At 45.1% G+C, this 26,263-nt stretch overlaps 1 protein-coding gene across 1 annotated transcript in view; it reads right to left on the reverse strand.

Moving 5' to 3' along the window:
- LOC306934992 (mannosyl-oligosaccharide 1,2-alpha-mannosidase IB-like) overlaps positions 1-26,263 on the reverse strand; it is a gene marked incomplete at its 3' end in the record, with an annotated part of 165,797 nt that overhangs the window by 117,559 nt on the left and 21,975 nt on the right. Inside the window, exon 4 of the mRNA XM_079517814.1 lies at positions 335-593. Coding sequence (XP_079373940.1) covers positions 335-593 — 259 coding nt within the window. The remainder of the gene's footprint in view (positions 1-334; positions 594-26,263) is intronic.

Here is a 26,263-nt window from a genome sequence, read left to right on the forward strand (position 1 = left end):
ATGGGAGGTGGACGCTTTTCAGACAGGGCATTAGTCCGAGATGTCGGACTAGCGTCTGCTCCCGTGCTTGCGGTTAGGTTAGGAGATGAGGTTATGGTTAGGTTAGTTGATGAGGTTATGGTTAGGTTAGGAGATGAGGTGGGTTGTCATTTGTCGGACCAATGACTTGTCTGAACTACGTACCATTGAAGACTGCTGTGGAATCCAAATGACTGAAATCAGTCGCGGCGACTGAGAACTTTAATCCATGCATTCGTTTAGAAAGTACTACACACATTCCTCCCTCCCCCCCCCCCCCCCCCCCCCCATGCACGGTTGGTTGGTTGGTACATACCTCTCTGATCTTGTCTCGTTTCTCCTTGACGTCGGGCTCCGGGGGCTCTCCGTCACCGACGCCCACCGCCTTGGGCATGGGCACGGGGGGCAGAGGTTTGGGTAAGTCCTGCTTCTTCAGGTCCTCCACCACCTTGCTCTTCTCCGTCTGGATCTCTGCCTGCAGCTCCTCGCGGGACTTCCTCAGCTTCTCTTTGGCCTCCTGCAACGCGCGCTCGTGGTCCGCGCGGATCTTGTCCCGCAGGCTCTCCTCCTCCTCTCTGCAGGGTGTGTGGGGGGGGGGGGGGGGGGGGAAGAAGACAGGAAGTTTGTTCGTTTGTCCTTTTGCACAAGGTTCAAGGTTGTATTTTATTGTTACATCTAGTGTACAGGTACTTAAGAGTAAAACTCATTTTTCTTTGGCTTTCTTCAGACAACAGCAGCATAGATAGCATCAAACAGCAAAAAAAATTATAGAATAAAGAGTGCAAGAAGGAGCAAACAAAGAGTAAAAAAAGAGTAACATATGTACAGTACACGGCACGCACACGTTTTCCCTGTAGTAGCAAAGTTAGGTCAACTTTTTGTTAACAGCATCAGTCAGTATGTTATGTTCCATATATACACAACACATTTAGTTTAGAAGGTGCAATTTGAGCATAATAGTGCGAGAAGAGGGCAAAGGTGTATTCTTCTAATATTTTCTAAAGTAGCAGATGTACAGGCTTGCAGCGTGGCATGAAGTGATGTGCTGTGAGCTTTTACATTTATCTGGGGACCCCCTATGATCACGGCTTGAGGGGCTGCAGCTGAGGCAAGCTGAGGCAAGACAAGTTGACCAAAATGTTGTGTTTTCTTCAATATATTTTGCTGTAAGCCGTGTGCGGTTTGTGTTATAGGAGAAATGATTAATTTATACCGCCACTTAGACCTGATCTACAAGATAACAACGTGCCACATCGTGGGGAGGGATGTATTTAGTTGTTTATTTGCAACTGAATGGCTGGAAAATGGAAATTAAGAGTTTATATAGTATGCATAAACTTTCCTTAATGATTATATCTGGTTTCAGTATTCATTAATGATATGATATATTTTCTCTATTAATGATTATATCTGGTTTAAGTATTCATTAATGATATTATGATATATTTTCTATATTAAAGGTCATTTTTGCAGTCAGTTTGTATTGGTGGTGGGGAGGAGGGCGGGGCGGGGGTCACGAGACATGGCCAAAGCATTTCCAGGGGTCCCCAGACCCAAAAACTTTGAGAACCCCTGCTGTAGAGGACACATTATGTTGTACAAGACAATTATATTGTCTAAGGTTAATTGGTTAACCCATTTTGACCTGAGATCAGATTATAAAAATGTCTTCTACATCCTGACAGTTTTCTGAAAAAGCTATGTTTCTATGTCGGCCGTTCTTCGATCTTTCAAAAATAGCAGACCTACAAGCTTGTAGCGCGCCACTCGGTGGCGTGCTATGAGCTTGTAGATCTGCTATTTCTCCATAGCTAAAGCATAACATAATGCTAACACCAAAAGGGGTTCCCGCCCAAAATGGGTTAAGGCTAAGGTAACTAAATTACACATAGAAAAAAACATTATGCTTACAAAATATATCACAAATGTTGTTACAATACACTATCAATTCAGAATCAGAAGCCACACTATTACGATGTAGCAACGGAAAGCGGCGTTCACACACAGTACGGAGACAAGCCACCAGCTTTATTCTAAACCCGAGCACATTCTGTCCTGACCTTAAGAAGAAGCACGCCCGAGGCGCCGGAGGAGCGCGCGGGAGGATTTCCAGCACGTCCGCTAACATTGTGTCCACTGTGATGATTAGTGTGCAACATAAACATGTCCTGACTGATGTGATGGCCCCAATGTGGGACGAGAACTCCCTGGAAATACTCCTACTGATGTGATGCCCCCAATGTGAGACGAGAACTCCCTGGAAATACTCCTACTGATGTGATGCCCCCAATGTGAGACGAGAACTCCCTGGAAATACTCCTACTGATGTGATGCCCCCAATGTGAGACGAGAACTCCCTGGAAATACTCCTACTGATGTGATGCCCCCAATGTGAGACGAGAACTCCCTGGAAATACTCCTACTGATGTGATGCCCCCAATGTGAGACGAGAACTCCCTGGAAATACTCCTACTGATGTGATGCCCCCAATGTGAGACGAGAACTCCCTGGAAATACTCCTACTGATGTGATGCCCCCAATGTGAGACGAGAACTCCCTGGAAATACTCCTACAGCACACAGCCAGTTCAACCTATTTTAATTCACAACAGTCAACACTTAAAAACTGTTGTCATCTGGACTTTTAACAGCCACGTGTAGCCTAGTTATTTCCAGCAGCTCAAGCAAAACACTATAGAGAGACGGTCACTTGTAAAAATGCTTGGCTTTGATGGAATCTTAGATTAGGTCACAGGTGTAGCTCTGTTTGATGCAGAAACACAACATAATTGACATAATTAACATAATTGCCGTGACGCAAATAACATTAATGAGCGTGGAGTGTCAGCCGGACACACACCCCTCTGAACTGAAAGCTCAGAGTTTAGTTTTTCCCCCCAACCCCTTGAATATGATTGAAGATAATGATTAATTTGATTATGGTAAGCTTGCGTTTCATATCTCACATACCATACAGTAAGAACTCCTGTAACTTTCACCGGATTTTGCTTATATTAAGCCCGAGTTACACCTAGTTACTGCGCAGATAGCCAACCCACAAGCTCCACAACACGTCATTGTGGAGCTTGTAGATTTGGCTATTTTTAAATTCAGGCTTAACCCATTTTGACTGAGATCAGATTCTAAAAATGTCTTCTACATCCTGACAGTTTTCTGAAAAAGCTATGTTTCTTCGATTTTTCCAAAAATAGCAGACCTACAAACTCGTAGCGCGCCACTCGGTGGCGCGCTATGAGCTTGTAGATCTGCTATTTTTCAATAGCTAAAGCATAACATAATGCTAACACCAAAAGGGGTTCCCGCCCAAAATGGGTTAAAGCGGCCACCCTCGTTACATTACGGTTACATCAGCTACAGGAAGTAGGACAGGTAGAGGCAGTGCCCTCCATGGAGGCTCATTGATGAGGATGTGTGGAGACAGCCTCACAAGGAGTCTCTCTGCATGGATGCATAGCAGGCTAATAATGGAACACCAGTTGGGTGAGGTGGATAGTTTTAGTTTACCGTTCAAGATAGGTAGTAGGCTAATGTGTTGTGCTTCACTTTTTTTTGTTTGTTTGTTTTTTTATTTGTGTTATCCATTTTTTCACCCAGTGCTCAATTGCCTAAGAAGCTGGATATCCTGGGGGCTACTCTCCCTCTGCCCACCTGGGGAGAGCCCCGAACTGAGCTCATGCTTCCTTCAATGCATGAGGAGTGAGGAGTTTAGCAAGGAATATCACCTCTAATACTAAGCATGTGTTGTATGGCGAATATAGGTTGCTACCTTCAGGAAGGAGATATGGTGTACCAGCATACAATAAGGTCATAAAGAGGTCCTTTGTCCACCAGTCGACCTTGAGGCTTAATCAGGAGTCATAGTAGCCACAGGATAATCTAAGCGGTGGATATTGCTCTTGTCTTCATGTCTTTATGTATGTAAATTGTCTTGTTCTTTGTGTTGTGTCAAATGTGTGTATATGTGTTCTGCATACTTGGCTGCTGTGTCGCAAGACAAATTTCAGTGTGAACTGACAATAAAGTACTATATCATATCATATCATATCAGTGAGCGTGCCGCTTCTTATCAGAAGACAGGTGGGGAGCTTCCCCGGTAGGAAGGAGCGCGTGGAAGGAACACGTTATTCAAACCAGTTTCTTCCCCCTCCATCATATTTTCTTTTGCCATTATTGCCATTTTGTTAATGTTATTGCCATTTAAAAAAATGGCTGCCATGGTCACAGGACAAATCTAAACAGTATATTACCACTGTATTCCTCATCCTTGAAAATGTGGGATTAGTCACCAGAATAAAGATCCTAGGTGGTCTAGAACCAGAATTGGTAAAATAACAGCAGGTGGTGGCCATTTTGGAAAATGGCTGCCATGGTCACCACGGGACAAATCTGCCATGGTCCTGTAGCCAAGAATGTTCCATATGGCATGCTCTAACGGTGTGCCAAATGTCATACATTCATCTTAAAGTGCACGATTCCATCAATTCCTATCAGCCCTACAGTAGGGCTAGAAGTCAGAGGTAAGGGCTTTAACGCAAGCCAAAGTAACACCGTTTGCTGAACTGTCCTCGTTAAGACGTCACAGAAAGAAGTGGACATGTCAGACATGGGATGAAGACGAGGCCACCAGACAGCCAGTTGAATGTCGGGGATGCTGTGTTAGAATTCATGGCTGAGCAGACAGTGGAGTTTATCCTGGATGCGAGGGAACAAGAACACAGAGCGAAGAGAAAAAGAAGAAAAAACGGTGACCTTTCACGGCTCACAGAACACCCAGGGCAGGCGATACACTCAGAACAAGTGTGAGGAGGCCTGCCAGCAGCAGCTGTCATGCTGTCAGCCAACTCCTTCCACTCAGTGTGGGGGGAATCCCAGCAGTACTACCAGTATATTTGTCAACGCAGTTTTGATGGAAGGTTTAGTACATAAATAAGGAGATCGTTGCTGTTGAGGAGAAACCTCTCATCTCCCTCACCCCATTGCCTTGGCAATATTGTGACCAGCATGGATTGCCTGACAAAGATCCCCCCCAAAACATTTAGGGGGACCATGATTCCGTGTGAGGAGTTGATGTTTTGGTTTTTAACCCATTTTGGGCGGGAACCCCTTTTGGTGTTTTAACTAAGCATTATGTTATACTTTAGCTATTGAAAAATAGCAGATCTACAAGCTCATAGCGCGCCAACGTTTTTTCAGGCCTAAATGGGTTAAGTTGGTGATCCTTGCCTATACGTCTGGACGTAATTGCGCTGGACAATATTCTACTTATTGTACTATGCAAAATTAGCTTGTAAATCTGCTACGCTGTGGTATGATCAAGTAGGGTGTTACTTTAACAAAAAAGTAAAAAACACAAAAAGTTAATAGTTAGATCAAATCAGATCTACAAAATCGTAGCGCAGCACTCGGTTTTTTGAAAAATCGTGAAAATGTGACGCAAATCATTCAATATATTTTTTTTCACAGCGTGAAACGTGGAACAGCATGACTGTTTTCAGATGGGGGTCGGCGACGAAATACAGAAAGTTATGTGGGTTCTTGACATGAAAAAGTTGGAGAACCACTGACATACACTGTAGGTAGATTAGGTTTTTCAGAAAACTGTCATGATTAAGACATTTGTAGAATCTGGTCTCAGGTCTTAACAAGAAATGACTAGTCTGTCATTATATATCATTATATATCATTATATATCATTATATATCATCATGCAACAGAAACTCAGGGGAAAATAAATTAATTACCTTACAGACAGATGTTAGACATTTCCAAACGCTGTCGTTTTTTAAAGAATTACACTGTATTGTGCACTACAGTTATCATCTGAATCAATATGTGAGCTTTTCTTCTAACAAAATCACACCCGTGTGAATTAAGTGGTGCAACTCCGTATGGGGGTCCCCGGGGGGTCCCCGGAACTCCCAGCCCCACAGGAACACGCCCAGGGTGCCGGCCCGGTTCCAGCGAGCCGCCCCGTGTCCGAAGCGGTCGAGAAATGACAGTTACCGTGTGGGAGTCCCCAGGGGGTCCCTCTACTGTACTGTACTGTACTGTACTGTACTGTACTGTACTGTACTGTACTGATACACCTGAAATCATCATATATACAGTTAATATGTATGTGTGTGTTAGGCTGCACAACAGTGACACTTGGTTTTGAAAACAAACCAAATGCTGTTTTCGTGCTCAGACACAGCCAGCCAGCCAGGCACACACACAAAGCTACTTAATGAAGTGGTTGCACCACTTAAAAATGTCATGGTTTGATAACTGAGCCAATTATATAAATGGATGAATTTGACGATGCAGAAGCATTTTCTTTAACGGTAATAGTTACACAGATTTAACCCATTTTGGGCGGGAACCCCTTTTGGTGTTAGCATTATGTTATGCATGTTATGTTATAGCAGATCTACAAGCTCATAGCGCGCCACCGAGTGACACCCCTGTGTCAATTATCTAATGATCCTGGGCTCTACACACCCTCCGCCAACCTGGGGAGAGCAACGGACTTGAACTCATGCTTCCTTCATGCATGAGTGTCCAAGTCGCTCCTTTGCACCTGACAGGGGGAGTTTCCCTGGTTGGACGTAGCGCATGGAAGGAACACGTTATTCCAACCAGTTCCTTTCCCCTCCATCAGCCGCCCCGGCTGGCCAGGGGGAGGCAGTTTAGAGACCAGGATTACTGCATGTTTTTTGTGAGGGTACCTACAGGGGAGAACATGCAAACTCCACACAGAAAGGCCCTTTTACTAACCCCACCTCGGTTTAGTGGGTCTTTCTGTAGTCGCGTATGCAGTCTCTAGTCATGGTGTGGTGGGGGAGAGGAGAGCGGGCTTAGTGTCCCATTGGCCGTGGGGCTTAGTGTCCCATTGGCCGTATAGGGCTAGTCTCCCATTGGCTTAGAGGCCAGCCAATCACCACTAGATCACGTGACTAGACCAGAAAGTCCTTATCATTGATCACTTTACAAGCTGATAAAAACACACAGAAAGATTAAATGTCGAGATAAAAGGTGTCTGCCCGACCGCAACGATACAATGTGTGTTCTATGAGCATGTGTCTCCGACTCCAGTATACCCTAAGTATCACGTAACAGACCTGCATGCTTTGCATGCCAAACAGTGTGCGTGTGTGTGTGTGCGCACACACACACACACACGTGTGCCCTCAGCAACATGCATTTAACCCATTTTGACCTGAGATCAGATTCTAAAAATGTCAGTTTGTCAGACAGTTTTCTGAAAAAGCTATGTTTCTATGTCAGTCGTTCTTCGATTTTTAAAAAATAGCAGACCTACAAGTTCATAGCGCGCCACGAGCTTGTAGATCTGCTATTTTTCAATAGCTAAAGCATAACATAATGCTAACACCAAAAGGGGTTCCCGCCCAGAATGGGTTAAATGTGATATTTATGTGATATTTAAAGGGTGCTGATGGCATGGTTGGATGCTGGGGCTATAATGCCTGCACGAGTGTGTGTGTGCCGAAGAGGCGAGGCAGCGTGAAATGAGAAGGAATGCAACTCAGCTCACATCATCAGTCCTAATGGCTGCTGATGTTGCTGCCGCCGCTACTGTGTATACCCGCGCACGCGTGTGTGTATGTGTGCGTGTGTGTGTATGCACGGGTGTGTGTGTGTGTGTGTGTGTGCGTGTTCCGGGCAATGTCACAGAAACGCATTATAGCGTCACACAAATTACACAAAACTGGCTTGCTGTAATTCACACAGGGGCCCCTTTGGTGATCATGGCAGATTCCACCATAAATTTGCATTCGCCGGCCATACCCTTTCCATCTGTCCCCCCCCCCCCCCCCCCCCCCCCCGTTCCCCCCCCGGAACATTTTCTCACGTCCTCCCTCCATTACCCAGACTCGCTCTAGCATCGCCTGCGATCCCCTCTTTCCAGCCTCACAGAATGTCAAACATGCAATTAAGAGCATGTCAACAGCTGCCCGACTCAATTATCTTGACAAAGACGTGAGCGGCGCCCGCCGCTGCCGCAAAACGCCTCTCCTCTCTCCTCTCCTCTCCTCTCCACTCCAGCCCACACACACCCATTTCATCGCACCGAAAGCAAGTGATCTGAAGAGCCCCGCCTCTCCGGTTAGTGACTTGCGGTCGTGTGGTCTTCCTGTAATCACTTCCTGGTTCCATTAGAGCAGTCCTCCCGCTCGCTCTCTCACTGCCGCTCTCTCACCGGCAGTGAGAGAGGCGTGGCATCGCCCCATCCCCCCCCTCCCGTCTCCAGACTATCCTGATGCTCCGACGGCTCAGACGCCATGGAAACCATCACAGAGGGAGAGATGGGGAGGGAGTAGTCATGGCAACAAAACAGACGTATGCATGAAGGTTCACGGCGAACAGGGCCCCGAGGATTACTTGGTTAATCGTATGGTGATCTGTGTGGCGAAAAGGACAAGCGGTCGCTTAGTGACCACCAGACACCGTCTGAATACAGCACACAGACCGGGCACCGGCATACAGGACGAGTGTTTCAGTTGTCATGTAAGCAAGAATAATAATGGGTTTCAACAAATGCCACTTGAGCCGTCTCTTGTCGGGTGGAAACCTCATACTGTACGTATTGTAACCAAAAACTGCAATGTGTGTATGTATGACTGTATGTATACATAGATCTGTCCCCGTGTCTGTCCGAGCACGGACAGCTGCAACACGGTAACTCTGTCATTTCTCGACCGGTTTGGACGCGGGAAGCCTTGCCAGAACCGGGCCGCCCCCCACAAACACAAAAATATGGAGGTAAGAGGTTTCTGCCAGACGATAACGATATACTCGACTCTACTAATAGGCCTGCTACGTTTTCCCTCAACACCAAAATGTCTCCGGGAGCATTAGCCAACCGTATACAAGCTCGGCAACGCATGGTGAGCTCGTGGATCGGCCATTTCCGCAGAGTGTTTTCCCCCAGAATAAGGAAGCTAGCGCATCCAAGGAGTCTCACATAGCTCAGATGATCAGAGTTCTCAGCCTAATCATACATCTGGGGAAATCTAAATTCATTTAAATGGGCTTTGACGCCAGCGCTAACAATGCTACGCCCAGTGCTTTGAAAGCCAATCCTGATATCATCCCATATTAAGGGCCACCCTAAAAGCAAGGGGTCTTCAACGTTTTTCAGGCCAAGGACCCCTTAGCTGAGAGAGAGATGAAGCAGGGACCACCACTACATATTGTATAAGATTGCGTTGCAGATTCAACCTTTTCATAGAATTCATAGAGCTTCATAAAATCATAGACTTGTTTGACAGCACCATCACCAATGTTGCATCTTTTCTTGAGTTTCCTTTACGTTATGGAATCGGACCGCTAAGAGGGACCGCTAAGTATAACCGGAATCGTTAAAATCCTAAATGATCCTGATTCCCAACCCTAGTCACGTCATTCCGTCCCAACGTAATTACACCAGGCAATTTCACCCCATCTCTGGTTGAAATGTCTGTCAATCGGCGATGGAGTCATCGAGCGTCCAGTTAATTCACAGCGTGACACGGCAGTGGCAAGTGTTGGCAGCGACCTCATTACCTCACACGAGGAGGCCAGCAGCACTTTATGGCGAACGCAGAGCAGCAGAGGGGCTGTGATGAGCAGCAGAGGGGCTGTGATGAGGCACGCAGACGGTGCAAAATCTCCTCCGGGCTCGTGACACTGTTGCTAATGACAACCCAAGTGGCTTGTGACACCGTTAACCAATCATAAACTTTTTTTTAAAGTGACAGCAGCAGCATTCGCCGACAGAGAGTGGAATTTATTCTCTCTTGCACACTTTCACGAAATGGTTTTTTAACTGCATGCTACGGGGGTAACAGCTCTGCCCGTTTTTGCTGTCGCAGACACATTGAGAGGATGCCAAACGTGTTTCGGTTAAACATGTTATCATTATGCTCCATTTATAGTCCATTGTGTGCCTGCAACGCACGACACAAAACAGCAGATCTACAAGCGGCTCCCTCTCCACTCTCCCTGCGTTCAATGCCAGAAATCAAGTGATACTGTACTTCAGGAGTTTCTGCAGACAACTGGGTTTTTAGAGTAGAGGGGAAGCCTCCAGATGATGATGATGGCTGGCAACCTGCCAACGTTGCTGCTGGAGGGGCTAGTAGACGGAGAGGAGAAGGCGGGGCCGATACGTGAGCCAGAGAGAGAGAGACGGAGGGGGAGAGGGGCCGATATGTGAGGCAGAGAGAGAGAGACAGATGGAGAGAGGGGCCGATACGTGAGCCAGAGAGAGAGAGACAGAGGGAGAGAGGGGCCGATACGTGAGCCAGAGAGAGAGACAGAGGGAGAGAGGGGCCGATACGTGAGCCAGAGAGAGAGACAGAGGGAGAGAGGGGCCGATACGTGAGCCAGAGAGAGAGAGACAGAGGGAGAGAAGGGCCGATACGTGAGCCAGAGAGAGAGAGACAGAGGGAGAGAGGGGCCGATACGTGAGCCAGAGAGAGAGACAGAGACAGAGAGGGGCCGATATGTGAGCCAGAGAGAGAGACAGAGGGAGAGAGGGGCCGATACGTGAGCTAGAGAGAGAGAGACGGAGGGGGAGAGGGGCCGATACGTGAGCCAGAGAGAGAGAGACAGAGGGAGAGAGGGGCCGATACGCAAGCCAGAGAGAGACAGAGGGAGAGAGGGGCCGATACGCGAGCCAGAGAGAGAGAGGCTCTTTCGGGCCTCAAGCTAAAAGGTTTTGGAACCACTGAAGCACTACAGCACCGCTACCAGCAGAGCTTCCAGGAAGATTCCGCCGTTTAAAATCAAATTCTGCACCGTTGGACTTACATGAATACATAATCATCCATGTTGTTTTGAAGTGTGTGCAGTTGGCCCAATTTCCATATAGAAATCTTACTTTAAAGTCAAACCGTATTAAATCCCATCATCTGGGTCTCCGGGGCAATCCTCAACGTTAAGTAACCACTTAAGCACCATATACTGTACTTTGTTGTATGACCAATTAGCCAGCGGGAATATAGCACATCTACAAGCTCACAACGCATCGCAGCAGAAATATAGCACATCTACAAGCTCACAACGCATCGCAGCAGAAATATAGCACATCTACAAGCTCACAACGCATCGCAGCAGAAATATAGCACATCTACAAGCTCACAACGCATCGCAGCAGAAATATAGCACATCTACAAGCTCACAACGCATCGCAGCAGAAATATAGCACATCTACAAGCTCACAACGCATCGCAGCAGAAATATAGCATAAAAGCATAATTGATACGCTCGATACAATAACCATCAACTACCGTACTCAATCAGATAGACTGACGTTTTGACATTTTTTGAGCGATGGAAATAAGCGAATTAGCACAACAACCCATAGCCCCATTCAATTCAATGATTTTTAATGCAATTCATTGAGGACTTATGTAGGGGACATGGCTTATGTAGGGGACATAGCCAATAATGCGCTTTTGCACAAAATAACACCTGGACCTCTCTGGTGGGGACGTAACAACTACAAATAAAGGTAAGGAAGCCTTCTAGTCTGAAATTCTCCTTTAACATGTCCAAAAACAGGGATGCCAGGTTGAAATTGCTTTACCGACGAGTTGCTCTTCACCCGCAACAGCCCACGTTACAGCCATGCACACGTCGCTGGCTTTTACCAGTCCATTTGAACCACAGGGGCAGAAACCAGGACTGCATCCAACAGCCACGTTGGCAGACACTCACCGGCCACTGGCGTCATTTCGCCAGTTAAATAAAAATGCCTGCTTGCAGGGTGCCTCGGCGCCGCACTGTCTGACTGTAAATATCCCCCCCCCCCCCCCCGACCACCAAATCCCTGGTTCGAATCCCTTTCAGGACCTCTCTCTCGTCGTCTCTGCATTCATCCTGAATTAATTTTATTCTCTTGTACACTGTGTTGTTGTAGTACATTTAAAGTGACTTAGTGAAATAAAGAATACGTTTTCACACTTTTAGACCACATCCATGGTCATATGGGCATAACAAACAGTGGATGCCAAAAACAAATGGGAACATTTTCATTTGTGTATTTTTATATAAAGACCATAAAAATCGAATTTTAATTACTTCCTGAAAACAAAAACTGTACTGTACTGCGTGATGATGTGTCGAGGCCCACATCAACATCAATACAAGCCAATACAAATGAAGCTCAACCGTTTGATTCCCATTGCTGCATCGTCCTCCAAACACAGCTGGTTTGTATTACAATCCAGACAGCGTATTACTTGGTTTAAACTCATCACGCTAAAATATGTATCTTAAAACCTTATAGGTTAGAAATAAGCCACATAGCAGTAAACTAGTACAGCTGGCCGACTATCCGACTTGTAAACAAACACACTCCATGCGTCCTGTGTGTAGCATAGCTACCGTCCCATCGCCTGAAGAGATGCAACACTCCGATTGGTTCAGAAACTTCAGAGCCAGTGTATCAAGCTGAAACTTGCCCAAATTAACCATTTCACCGTCTTTATCCTTCACACGCCAACCCCCGTACAGTGTCTACACCAAGGGGCCAGTGAGGCTATTCAACGTTGAGGCGCTCGGCCCTAGTGGTAGGAGGAGGGACTACAGGCGGACCCGTGGATTCATGACCGGGAAACCCCGTGCAGCTGGGCTTTAACATTGAGCGCTCGGTTGCACTTCCGCATTTGACCACCAAAATTAGGTGGTCAAATGCGGAAGTAGACGTTCTGAGACGGTACTTCCGGCAGTCTTCCGGGTGCTTCAAAACGCCACTGAGCAACTTCCACTGACATGAATAGCTGGGGGGGCGGAGCTTCGCGCCAGTTCAGTCTCTATCCTTTTATATACTCTATGGTCTACACAGAGAGCAGGATGGAGGACGGATACGCTAATGAGATCACTGAGACGAACACAGCCCGATATTGGCCAGTCAATCTAAGCTAAAAAGGGTCGTGACCCAAAATAAATTGCGATAGTAATCATTCAAGGTTGTTTATGATCCTTAGGGTCATCCAAATAACATTAAAAATTGTCGTATTGAAAAATGGTGGATCATGGTAAATTCAGGGGTTGAAAGTCGGGGTACCATTAAAAACCTACATAAGGCAAAAACTTCACATTTGAATAATGCTTTAAGTAGCACGTGACGGGTCAAACGAGGGGTTATTCCTTTCAACTTTCAACCCCTGAATTTACCGTGAACGATTACTATTGCAATTTCTTTTGGGTCAAACCTTAGAATGACTGGCCTAATACAGCTGTAAATGAGAACTGGAAGATGAAAGACAGACAGACAGACATACAGACAGACAGACAAGGGGGAGAGAGACCCTGAGAAACAGAAAGCAAGTGCCAGGAGAAACCGAGACTGAAAGAAAGAATAGTCCGTGAGAGACAATGAGTGAGATAGCAACGGGAGAGAAAGATTAAGAGATACGCGCGTGTGTGTGTGTGTGTGTGTGTGTGTGTCTCAGATATTGCTCAGACTGCCTCTCCACCTCACATCTCGTGTTTTAATTACATCTATCAGCTCAGACACTGGAGATATGAAATAATTCCTTCTCTCTGCTCTCTTTACCTCCCTTTCTTTGTCTTGTCTCTCCATCTCCGCCACCACACACACACAGTGTGTGTGTGTGTGTGTGTGTGTGTGTGTGTGTGTGTGTGTGTGTGTGTGTGTGTGTGTGTGTGTGTGTGTGTGTGTGTGTGTGTGTGTGTGTGTGTGTGTGTGTGTGTGTGTGTGTGTGTGCACACACACACACACACACACACACACACACACACACAGCTCCCACAATCTCCCCACTCCTTTCAGCCGTAATAAAAAAAAAATTCCTGTTCTGCCGTTTTCCGTTTCTGCCACTTCTACAGCCAGTGACATGTCATGTTAGCCGAGAGAGAGAGAGAGAGTGTGTGTGTGGCCTCTGCTTGTCAAACGGCTCTCAGCCAGAGAGAGCTCTCCTGGGAGCGATCCTCTCCTACTATATGGAGTGTGCTGATGTACACCAGGCAGCCGTTGGTTGGCTCGCTCGCTCGCTCGCACCACTATCAGCGGGAGAGAGAGCGAGGGCATCCGACATGGCGTCTGCATGGCCCAAGCTGCCACACGACGCCTACCGTCTGCATGATGGCCCCAACTGCCACACGACGCCAACGCCTTTGCGTTTCACTCTAGGGGGCGCTACATCTATCCATATCATTCTACCATCTTCTACTTTTTTGAGTCATCGAAAAAAGCAACTTCTTTTCCCATAACCCATTTAGACCTGAGGCCGATTCAAAAAAAATTAAAGAAAAATCACACCCGTGTGAAGTGAGTGGTGCAACTCTGTGTGGGGGTCCCCGGGGGGTCCCCAGAAGTTCCAGACCCACAGGAACGCGCCCAGGGTGCCGGCCAGGTTCTGGCCAGCCGGCCCGCGCCCGGAACGTTTGAGAAATGACAGTTACCGTGTGGGGGTCCCCAGGGGGTCCCCGAAACATTTAGATCCCCAGGAACGTGCCCAGGGGGCCGCCCCGGTTTCCGGCGAGCTGCCCCGCGTCCGAAACGGCCGAGAAACTACACAGTTACCGCGTGGGGGAATTAGCAGACAACACTCTGTCTCTCACACACAAGTAAGAGTGTGTCAACAAATCACATTTTTTGAGGGACGCTAGCCCCTCCTATGCCTAGCTTTGTGTCTATTGAATGTGTGTACCACATAATGTGATGATTTGATTGGCTGAGCACGGTATGTGATGATGTATGATGATGATGTATGGTGATAATAGCGCCCCTCGCTTAACACGACTGTGATTTTTTTTTATAAACGACAATTAGTCTGCATGTAAGCCCCATTTTATAAATGTTTGTGTTTACACAAACACTCAAAACTGGCCATTCATTGTCAATGGCATTCAATGTTGGTGTTAGGACAATGTTGGTGTTGGGACAATGTTTGTGTTTACACAAACCCTCAAAGCTGGACATTAAATTAAAATATGGAGATATAGGTTTCTGCCCAGCAGATGGGTCTTCCCAAGACCCACTTGGCTAAAACGGATGCTGGGTTGACAGATCTGTCATGGAATTCCACAGCTCCTCTACGGCCTAGTCTCTAATATCATCTCTCTCTCTCTCTATCAGCTGACGGTCCTGAAATCAGTCGGTCACAGATGATCTCTGCCTCGTTCCTATCTTCGCCCTCCTCCTCCTCTACCAACCCTATCTATTACTTCATCCTCACCCTCTCCTCAGCTCAATTTGCTCAAAAATAAAATCTCACAACCTGAAAATATTTCTATGATTGACCAAGAGTCCAACTGTGCGATATGCGAAACCGTGGAGAAAGGAGACCCCCCCCACACAGCCAGCCAGCGCCAATTCCTAAACAATTAACACAAGAATATAATGTCAAATGATGATGATTTAGTAATATTGTTCCTGCTTGTTCTACATACTGCCAACCAAGTGAAGAAATTGAGGCTTTAACATTTGCTTTTATATGAAATACTGTATATGAGATTTTATGGAAGATTCTTCTGAACATATTGCTAGTTTGAAAAAGGAAGGGATGTCCGCACACTGAATTGTAGCTCCCAGAAAGATTCTTTATTTGTTACAACGTTTTGACCACCGTGGGTCTTCCTCAGGTATCATACCTGACGAAGACCCACTGTGGGTCTTCCTCAGGTATCAGACCTGACGAAGACCTAGCCTGGCTAATAAGCCAGACTCAAATCACACTGTCGTGTGGTATTTGAGTCTGGAGATGCTGTGTATGGATCTTGTTTCCTGGGGGGTGGGTTCAAACATTTTCTCTTTGACGCAATTGGTTAGAGTTACTGTCAGTCAAAGGTCTCAAGCATTAAATGTCACTGTACCAAAGCCCGCCCATATTGCATACTGTGTCCCGATTGGCCACACCAGTTCTCTGGTGTAGGAAATGGGCGTACAATTGAGCCTCTCCAGACCGTAATCCGCCGGCAGATTCGGTCTGGCTTATTAGCCAGGCTAACGAAGACCCACAGTGAGCAGGGAGCTACAATCCAGTGTGCGGCCGGACATCCCTTCCTTTTTCATTGTACGTATATTTTTGACCAGCACCTGTAGAATGTCTGGAGATGTGCGTGCTTCCTGTCGGATCCTATCCATATTGCTACTTTGACCACTTCAAATGCCCTAATCTTAACCCCTTTTGGTGTTAGCATTATGTTATGCTTTAGCTATTGAAAAATAGCAGATCTACAAGCTCATAGCACGCCACCGAGTGGCGTGCTATGAGCTTGTAGGTCTGCTATTTTTGAAAAATCGAAGAACCACTGACATAGCTTTTTTCTGAAACAGCTTTTTCAGAAAACTGTCAGGATGTAGAAGACATTTTTAGAATCTGATCTCAGGTCAAAATGGGTTAAACTAATAACCAATAATTGCCAAGCTCTCAATGTGTCTCAGATGCATTGAGAGCTGGCTTCTTTCTGTGGGAATCCAAATGACTGAAATCAGTCGTTGCGACTGATTTCCTTCCCCTCCTCTGTGTCTCCTTTCCAGTTCTCCCTATCATTTACCTCTCTGCCTATTCCCTCTGTCACCCTATTATCCCATTTTGGGCGGGAACCCCCTTTTGGTGTTATGTTATGCTTTAGCTATTGAAAAATAGCAGATCTACAAGCTCATTTGTAGGTCTGCTATTTTTGAAAAATCAAAGAATTACTGACATAGAAACAGCTTTTTCAGAAAACTGTCAGGATGTAGAAGACATTTTCAGAATCTGATCTCAGGTCAAAATGGGTTATTGACCCACTGTTGCATTCAGCCACCTGAGCTCCATATCCCTAGCACCACCCAGCCCCAGGCGGTGTGATTCCATACAGGCATTCATGACCTATATCCCACTGTGACTAATACTTCACATTATTATTACCAGACTCCATCTCCTCCCCTCCCGCCAGCAAGCCATGCAGCCTGGCCCAGCTGGCCGGAAAAACACAAATAATGGAAGCCCCCTGCTCGGCTCGGGCGGCGCTTTGATACGGGGCTTCCCAGCGTGGGAAATGTCCCGAGACTGAACGGCTCAATCACAGAATCTTTACAGGGAAAACAGCATAAAGCCGTGTTCGCCATTCTGCCTGTTAAAAGACAACCCGAAGCTAGCGCCTCGCCCCAGCGAGTATTAAGGAAAGGAAGACGTCTTCTTTATTTACCTGGCAATAGAGCGTCGCAGTGCCGCCCCCGACGAGCGGCCCAGAAGAGAATTTTCCAATTAATTTTTCCCATAGACGTTTCAGAAAGTATTTATTTAAAGACCTGTAAGCCTCGGACAAAGCCAACTCGGATGGTGACAACTCATGACAATAAAACACCATTTTTTGGGCCGAACAAATAATTTGAAAGAAGAAAAAAAGGGCAGGGTACAACACTATGTTGTTTTTCTTCTTTCTAAATATTTAGAATAGAAATAGAATTGTGTTTATTGTTGGCTTTGTCCGAGGCTTTAATTAACCCATTTTGGGCAGGAACGCCTTTTGGTGTTAGCATTATGTTATGCTTTAGCTATTGAAAAATAGCAGATCTACAAGCTCATAGCGCGCCACCGAGTGGCGCGCTACGAGCTTGTAGGTCTGCTATTTTTAAAAAGTCGAAGAACGACTGACATAGAAACATAGCTTTTTCAGAAAACTGTCAGGATGTAGAAGACATTTATAGAATCTGATCTCAGGCCTAAATGGGTTAATTAAATACTTGAAACGTCTAAGGGAAAAATGAATGGGAAATTCTCTTCCGGGCCGCTCGTCGTCATGAAAGGGGGCGGGACTGTGACGCTCTATGGCATCCCTATTTTAGGCACGTGTTTGTATATCGCTGTTGTCAATAGGCATAAACCTCCGATCTCCACGTTCTAACTTTTTGGTTTTTTTTTTTTCGTAAATCAACGGCCTACTTGATTGTACTACAGTGGCACACATATGCAGCAAAAGTAGCAGATCCACAAGCTCGAAGCGCTGCTCGAAAGTCGGAAACGCGTTTTGAGCTTGGCTACTTTTGCTGCATTTCCATTTGAGTCCTGAAAAAGTAACGGCTTTGGACATACAAGGTTTCAACAACGTAAGAAAACTGTCATAAAAAAAAATAAGATTGAAGATGGGCTTTTTTTGCTACCCAAAACCCGGCATATATATATATATATAGACAGTATTTACAATTTAGGCATTTAGCAGACGCTCTTAATCCAGAGCGACTTACATTAAGCAATAACAAAAGCATGGCATACATCACATATAAATATATATATATATATATATATATATATATATATATATATAAAAAGTAGTTATCATGAATCATGCGTAAACTAAGAACGTAACAGTGGAGTATCTATGTAAACTAAACATACTATACTATATTATATATTATACATGTGTACTATAAAGTGCTATGACTACATAAAATGCAATTCTGGAGCTGTCTACGTAACAAGCTATAAGTCTGTTTAAAATACTACTATCTAAGTCTACATAATGTGCTATCTAAGGGGCTAGGCTAGGACAGTATCAAATAAAGCTTGAGTTGTTACCAATTTGATGGCATTTAAAGAAACTGAAAGGCCATAGTTTTTACCAGTGGAAGTAGGAATGTTTCCCAGTTCTCCATACCAGGGCCATCATAAATCCACTGGCCACAGCATTACAGGCAGGGCATATAGGACTGAATTTATTATCAGCTCGCCTGTCTCCGATGCCCAGGTCAATTTGCTTTCCATTTAAGACGGCTTATTTAAAATTCTGGCCATGGACTAAACTCGGAACAGCTCCTAATTCCATTTCAACATCAGACATCTATGCCGGCAAAAAAAAATAAAAAAGGATAAAACGTTCGCCTGACATCTCAAAATGACCCTGATATACCCGAGGGAGCTCAAGATTTAACACAAACTTTCTGGCCTAAATTGTTTTCCTAGTTGCGGTTTACGTGAATGTGATGCATTATTCAACGTTGTTCGTGTTTCCCCAGAGTTGACAGACTAAGTAATGGCTTTGCAAGGTTCTGGAAAGGAGGGGATTTGTTTAAAGTGCTATGGTAGGTCTACAGACTCTACACCAGGGGTGCCCAAAAGGTAGATCGCGATCTACCAGTAGATCACAAAGGCTATGCAGGTAGATCACATGACATGTCCCTAAAACATATATCATTTAAATAAAATATATAATTTGGCATCTGACACTTGAATTAATTAAGGTGACTTGATTGATTGACATCAAAAAGGGCAAACATCACAAAAAATAAAAACTATTTCCATTTCCCCCACTTTATTTCCAATTCCAAGTGTGTTTGTCATGTTATGTAACTCCAGCTCAGCTTTTCCAAAGCCCCCTCAGGTAACTATTTTCATATCTTTTTGGTGGGTAGATCTTGGGTAGATCATATCTTTTTGGTGGGTAGATCTTGTAGATCATATCTTTTTGGTGGGTAGATCGTATCTTTTTGGTGGGTAGATCTTGTAGATCATATCTTTTTGGTGGGTAGATCATATATTTTTGGTGGGTAGATCATATCTTTTTGGTGGGTAGATCATATCTTTTTGGTGGGTAGATCTTATCTTTTTGGTGGGTAGATCATATCTTTTTGGTGGGTAGATCATATCTTTTTGGTGGGTAGATCATATCTTTTTGGTGGGTAGATCATATCTTTTTGGTGGGTAGATCTTATTTGTTGAGATGGTCATTTTGAAAGTAGCTCTCAAGTACAAAAGGTCTGGGCACCCCTGCTCTACACCATTGGTTCTTTATAAAAGTGGGGTCCTTGGGGGGGGGGGGTTCCAGGCTTAGAGTATATATGAATAGAGACGGCACCGGATATCTCCTCCCATCCACTTGCATTAAGTTGCTTAAAAGCGCATGAGGCGATTTCACTAAGGAACAGAGTGCATTCTGGGATGGATTTGCCCCAAACTCATGAACGCGCTGGCCGTTGACTATCATTGCACACGTTCACGTATGTTCACGTATGAAAAAGCGGCGTTCACGTATGAAACAGCGGCGTTCACGTATGAAACAGCGTTCACGTGTCATCGTGAACGTGCACAATGATAGTCAACGGACCAGCGCGTTCATGAGTTTGGCCCAGCGCTGCAATACCAAATTCGGCCACTATGTCCATTTCTCCTCAGGGTTTCCTCCGGGTGCCGTCTCTATTCATAATTACTCTAAGGTTCCAGGGGGTTCCAGGGGGTCCCCAGCATTAACTATTAGTTAATATAGCATCACACTCATTTTAACCATTTACATGTTGGCTATTCAAAAGACAGCAGATGTACAAGACAAGTTCATAGTGTGTCACTTTGTGCTGCGCTACAAAATCTGGTTCCATGTGTCCACCCTGAGAGTTATGGTCATTCAGGGCTGGACAATTATATGTTTCTGGTCATACTCATTTTATTATGCATTATGTTATGCTTTAGCTATTGAAAAATAGCATATCTACAAGCTCATAGCTTGACTGACATAGAAACATAGCTTTTTCAGAAAACTGTCAGGATGTAGAAGACATTTTTAGAATCTGATCTCAGGTCAAAATGGGTTAATTAAATACTTGAAACGTCTATGGGATATATATGTTTCTGGTCATACTCATTTTGTATGTCCGTGGCAAAAATAGAATCTTGACAAAATTGTCCACCACAAACCAATGTTCTGACCCCTGCTAAGAAGATATGTCCACCACAAACCAATGTTCTGACCCCTGCTTACTGCTAAGATGATAATGAGATAGTTGGAACTCGGAGCACTATTCAATACAATTCAATATTTATGTCATGTGAATAAAATCACGAAAAAAAATATACAATAAAAAAGAGTTCCACCATGTTCACTTTCGAACATACCGTACAGACAAGTGCGCGAATGGTTCCACAGTCTAGAGGAGGTATAGGGTTAGTTATGACATCAATTAGAGGTATAGGGTTAGTTATGACATCAATGAGGCAACATTTACTGACTCAGATTCCCTACACATAAATGCCCTACACATTTACTGACTCAGATGCCCTACACAATAAATGCCCTACACATTTACTGACTCAGATGCCCTACACAATAAATGCCCTACACATTTACTGACTCAGATGCCCTACACATAAATGCCCTACACATTTACTGACTCAGATGCCCTACACATAAATGCCCTACACATTTACTGACTCAGATGCCCTACACATAAATGCCCTACACATTTACTGACTCAGATGCCCTACACATAAATGCCCTACACATTTACTGACTCAGATGCCCTACACATAAATGCCCTACACATGTACTGACTCAGATGCCCTACACATAAATGCCCTACACATTTACTGACTCAGATGCCCTACACATAAATGCCCTACACCTTTACTGACTCAGATGCCCTACACATAAATCTAATACGTAAGACTGCGTAGCACAGCAGAGCAGGTGGGGAGTCTGGGGACCCCAACACTGACAAACATCTGGCTTGCACTGGAGCTTCTTGGAGCTCTCAGTAGCAGCCTCATACAGTCATTATAAGCCACTGTCAAACGTCCGATACTGGCTTGTTTGTAGCGACGCCACAGGTGGGCGGTATAGAGGGTATGCGCGTGACATCATCATCAAACCCGGAAGTTATGCAGGAACGCCTACTGAGTGGCAAAAACTACTTTCTGGCCTTGACAGCCCATACATCCAAACAGAAAAGACCAATTTGATTGCATTAAACAACATTAAACAATGTTAAACTCATTTTGCATGTTGCTTTGCCACTCGATTTGCCACTTGATGTGCCATTCAGTTTAAGATTTAAAAAGTGAAATCTTCACTGGTACTGAGCACATACCAACACATTCGACACAGCATGTTTCCTTGTGCATATAGCTTCCTGTACTTATCATTAGTAGGGCTGCGACTAACGATTATTTCCATAATCTATTAATCTGCCGATCAATTCCAATTATTCAGATTATGGCACTCATTTAGCCATCACCTTGAAAGATGTATTTTAGTTTTATTTTAGACATGTTCTAACTAACAAGACATTAAAGATGAATAATTCCATTAAAAAAAAGCATTATTATATTTTGCTCAGCTGCTGATTAGGCTCAGGGCTGCTATTCAAATAAAGCCACCATTGATATGCGTCATATTTTGCTTTTGAAGCGCTACAAACTTGTAGAGCTTGTAGATCTGCTGTTTTTGAAGAATTGTGAAAATGTGGTGCAAATATTTGAATATATTCTTTCAGAGCGACGTTTTTAAGTCAAATCTTTGCTTCTGGGGGGGGGGGGGTCCCTGGAACAACATATTTGCAGATGGGGGTTCTCAGGCAAATCATCATCATACTATAATTCTGACAATGTCTGAATGTGTGGAGGTCTTAACGAAGCCCTTTTTTATTAGTGAATTAAAAATGCGAAAACGCACCCAGGGCGCAGTACCCCCCGCGGCCACAAGGGGGGGGGGGGGGGAGGGGGGGATATCTCACAACGGGTAAGGGCTAGTACAGATAATTCTGGGGTCCTTGACATAAAAGCTCCACTGACATAGACACATAGGGTTTACAGAAAACTGTTAGGATTTAGAAGCCATTTTTTTAGAGACTGCCTCAGGTCTAAATGGGCTAAAGTGGAAAAACAACAACAATTAATTGCAAAACAAACTCCAGCAATTAGTTGCCGATTTGATTAAGATTACTAAATTAGTAGGCAACCAATTGAATAACCGGTTTGATTACGATGAATCATTGCAGCCTTGTTTGATGGCGTTTGATAGGCGTGCATGAGGCCTTAGTCATCAGAGGTCATTTGAGATGATTTGGCCCTAATAACCCATTTTGACCTGAGATCAGATTCTAAAAATGTCTTCTACATCCTGACAGTTTTCTGAAAAAGCTATGTTTCTATGTCAGTCGTTCTTCGATTTTTCAAAAATAGCAGACCTACAAGCTCGTAGCGCGCCACTCGGTGGCGCGCTATGAGCTTGTAGATCTGCTATTTTTCAATAGCTAAAGCATAACATAATGCTAACACCAAAAGGGGTTCCCGCCCAAAATGGGATAAGCGAGTGCCTTTTTCTTACTGTCATCACTCAGCGTGGAGGCTCGTCTAGACCTCTGAGCACAGGCTGGTATCTGGCCTGGCTTCAGCAGGAAGACAAAGGCCTCTTTTATACCCACTACATGGCTGCTCACCCACCGCAAAAAACAAAACAAAAACTAAATATTTTCACGCTGTTAGCTATAAAAAATAAAAATGCAACAGACAGGAATAAATTAATCTCCAGAGAGACAAAGGGAGACATGCTGCAGACTTGTGTCACACATGGAGCCTCGCAGGCCTCGCAGGCAGATCCTACCTCTGTTCTACTCTGCACCTGCCCGGCTCCCTCCCTCCCTCCCTCCCTCCCTTGCTCGTTTTCTCCATGAATCCTTGTTGCATCCCTGCAGCTTGTTGTCTATGTCAGGGGTGGGCAACTTTGACGATGGAGAGGGCCACTATAGTTCCACACTCACTCCAGAGGGCCACTATAGTTCCACACTCACTCCAGAGGGCCACTATAGTTCCACACTCACTCCAGAGGGCCACTATAGTTCCACACTCACTCCAGAGGGCCACTATAGTTCCACACTCACTCCAGAGGGCAGAATACAAAACAGAATACAAAACTCTGATGTTGGCATTTAAAGCAACCAAAGGTATGGCTCCCCCATATCTTGCCAGCATGATTGAACCCTACAAACCCTCCCGCGCACTCAGATCAGCCAACGCAGGGAAGCTGGAAGTACCCTCACTAAAAACGCCGGGACAACGCTCCACACGTCCCAAACTCTTCTCCCTTCTGGCCCCAAAACTGTGGAATGCACTTCCCGTTGCAATCAGAACTGCAGCATCACTCCCGATCTTCCGCCGTAGTCTGAAAACCCACCTTTTCAGACTCCATCATGGCCCATAGCACTTACCCTACCCCCTTAGACAGCACTTCTTAGACTTATATAGCATTTGAAACAGACTTATAGCATGTCATGTAGACAGCACAATAAGTGCATTGTATGTAGTCATAGCACTTCATAGTATATATGTACAGCATAGTATAGCACATATGTGTAGTTTATATGTATAGTGTCATTATATAGATATGTTCTAGTTATAGTTTATATGTATAGTGTCATTATATAGATATGTTCTAGTCACGGTCTTAGCTTACGCATGTTTCGCGATAAATGCATTTTGTTACATATGTGATGTATTCCCATGCTTTTTGTTCTTGCCTATTGTAAGTCGCTCTGGATTAAGAGCGTCTGCTAAATGCCTAAATTGTAAATTGTAAATTGTAGAGGGCCACTATAGTTCCACACTCACTCCAGAGGGCCACTATCGTTCCACACTCACTCCAGAGGGCCACTATAGTTCCACACTCACTCCAGAGGGCCACTATAGTTCCACACTCACTCCAGAGGGCCACTATAGTTCCACACTCACTCCAGAGGGCCACTATAGTTCCACACTCACTCCAGAGGGCCACTATATTTCCACACTCACTCCAGAGGGCCACTATAGTTCCACACTCACTCCAGAGGGCCACTATAGTTCCACACTCACTCCAGAGGGCCACTATAGTTCCACACTCACTCCAGAGGGCCACTATAGTTCCACACTCGCTCCAGAGGGCCACTATAGTTCCACACTCGCTCCAGAGGGCCACTATATTTCCACACTCACTCCAGGGGGCCACTATAGTTCCACACGTTCCACTCACTCCAGAGGGCCACTATATTTCCACACTCACTCCAGACGGCCACTATAGTTCCACACTCACTCCAGAGGGCCACTATAGTTCCACACTCACCCCAGAGGGCCACTATAGTTCCACACTCACCCCAGAGGGCCACTATAGTTCCACACTCACTCCAGAGGGCCATTATAGTTCCACACTCACTCCAGAGGGCCACTATAGTTCCACACTCACTCCAGAGGGCCACTATAGTTCCACACTCACTCCAGAGGGCCACTATAGTTCCACACTCACTCCAGAGGGCCACTATAGTTCCACACTCACTCCAGAGGGCCACTATATTTCCACACTCACTCCAGAGGGCCACGTTGCATATTACAGTCGTATTATTTGAAAAATATTTCATTTATTTTCAAACATTTAAAAGAATATATAGTGGAAATAGCAGATCTACAAGCTCAAAACGTGTCGCATTTGCAGCTCGTTAGATCTGTTGTTTCCATCATCTGACACATGCTACTTTAGTTCACGCACGCTTTAAAAGTCAAACAGAAATGTAATTTATATTCAGAATGTTCGCCGACAACATACATACAATTAAAACCGTTATAGAGACAAATTAATCATGAGGTGCAGCTTGATAATTGTGCCAGCCCCATGCATGCATGTATCCCTCCATCCATCAGCATGGCTTTGGGCTAATCAGGTCTGTAATGGCACGCCGACTCAATCACCAGAGCTGCAGCATCCACACGTTTTACCACACACAGGCCGGCGTACTGAGTCTGATTGCTGAACACAGAACATCATGATGGAGAGACAGAGTGCTGATAAAGACCGTTTGTCTGGAAATTGGGTACAGAAAGGAGGATTGGTGGCAGAGCAGGGTGGGGGACGAGCCCACAGGGTGAATGGAGCAGATTTCAGAGCTGCAACTATCAATTTGTTTAAATGGTCTCGCGTAGTCAGACAACTATTCTACAATCTCAGAATGATATTGATATATCACAGTCAGTACACCTCCCGAAATCTGAGTAAGGAAGCTGCCATTTCCGTTCACAAAAATATATTTTAAAAGATCTTTACTATTTAATTTTGTAAAATGTGCGCGACTGTAAAATGAGGAACGGAAATGGAAAGCGAAACGGAAATGAGGAGGAGGCTTCACTTCCGCTTTATCGCTCGCTCATGATCAGAGCTTCCGTGCTCCAGACTGTATGACCGGAAAGGTGGAAACATTTGAAATTTGTGGGTAGCAACAGTCTGGCCACACCTTGATCCAAAGCGCTTTAAAATGTGAGATTAACCCATTCACACGCAAACAAGGAAATCATGCAAGGGGGGGGGGGGGGGGGGTGAATAGGTACAATGTCTTGCTCAAGACGTGGACATTTCGACACTAAGCCAGACAGAGCTGGGGACCTGGAACCTGACACACAGATGTCATGCTGTCACACCTCTAAACAAGCTAGAAGCACAATGTCACGCGTCTTCAGTATATTCAAGTGAAATTGATTCGACCCATACATGACCACCTG

Source organism: Electrona antarctica (genome assembly GCF_951216825.1).
Source record: "Electrona antarctica genome assembly, chromosome: 13".
Taxonomy (NCBI): domain Eukaryota; kingdom Metazoa; phylum Chordata; class Actinopteri; order Myctophiformes; family Myctophidae; genus Electrona; species Electrona antarctica.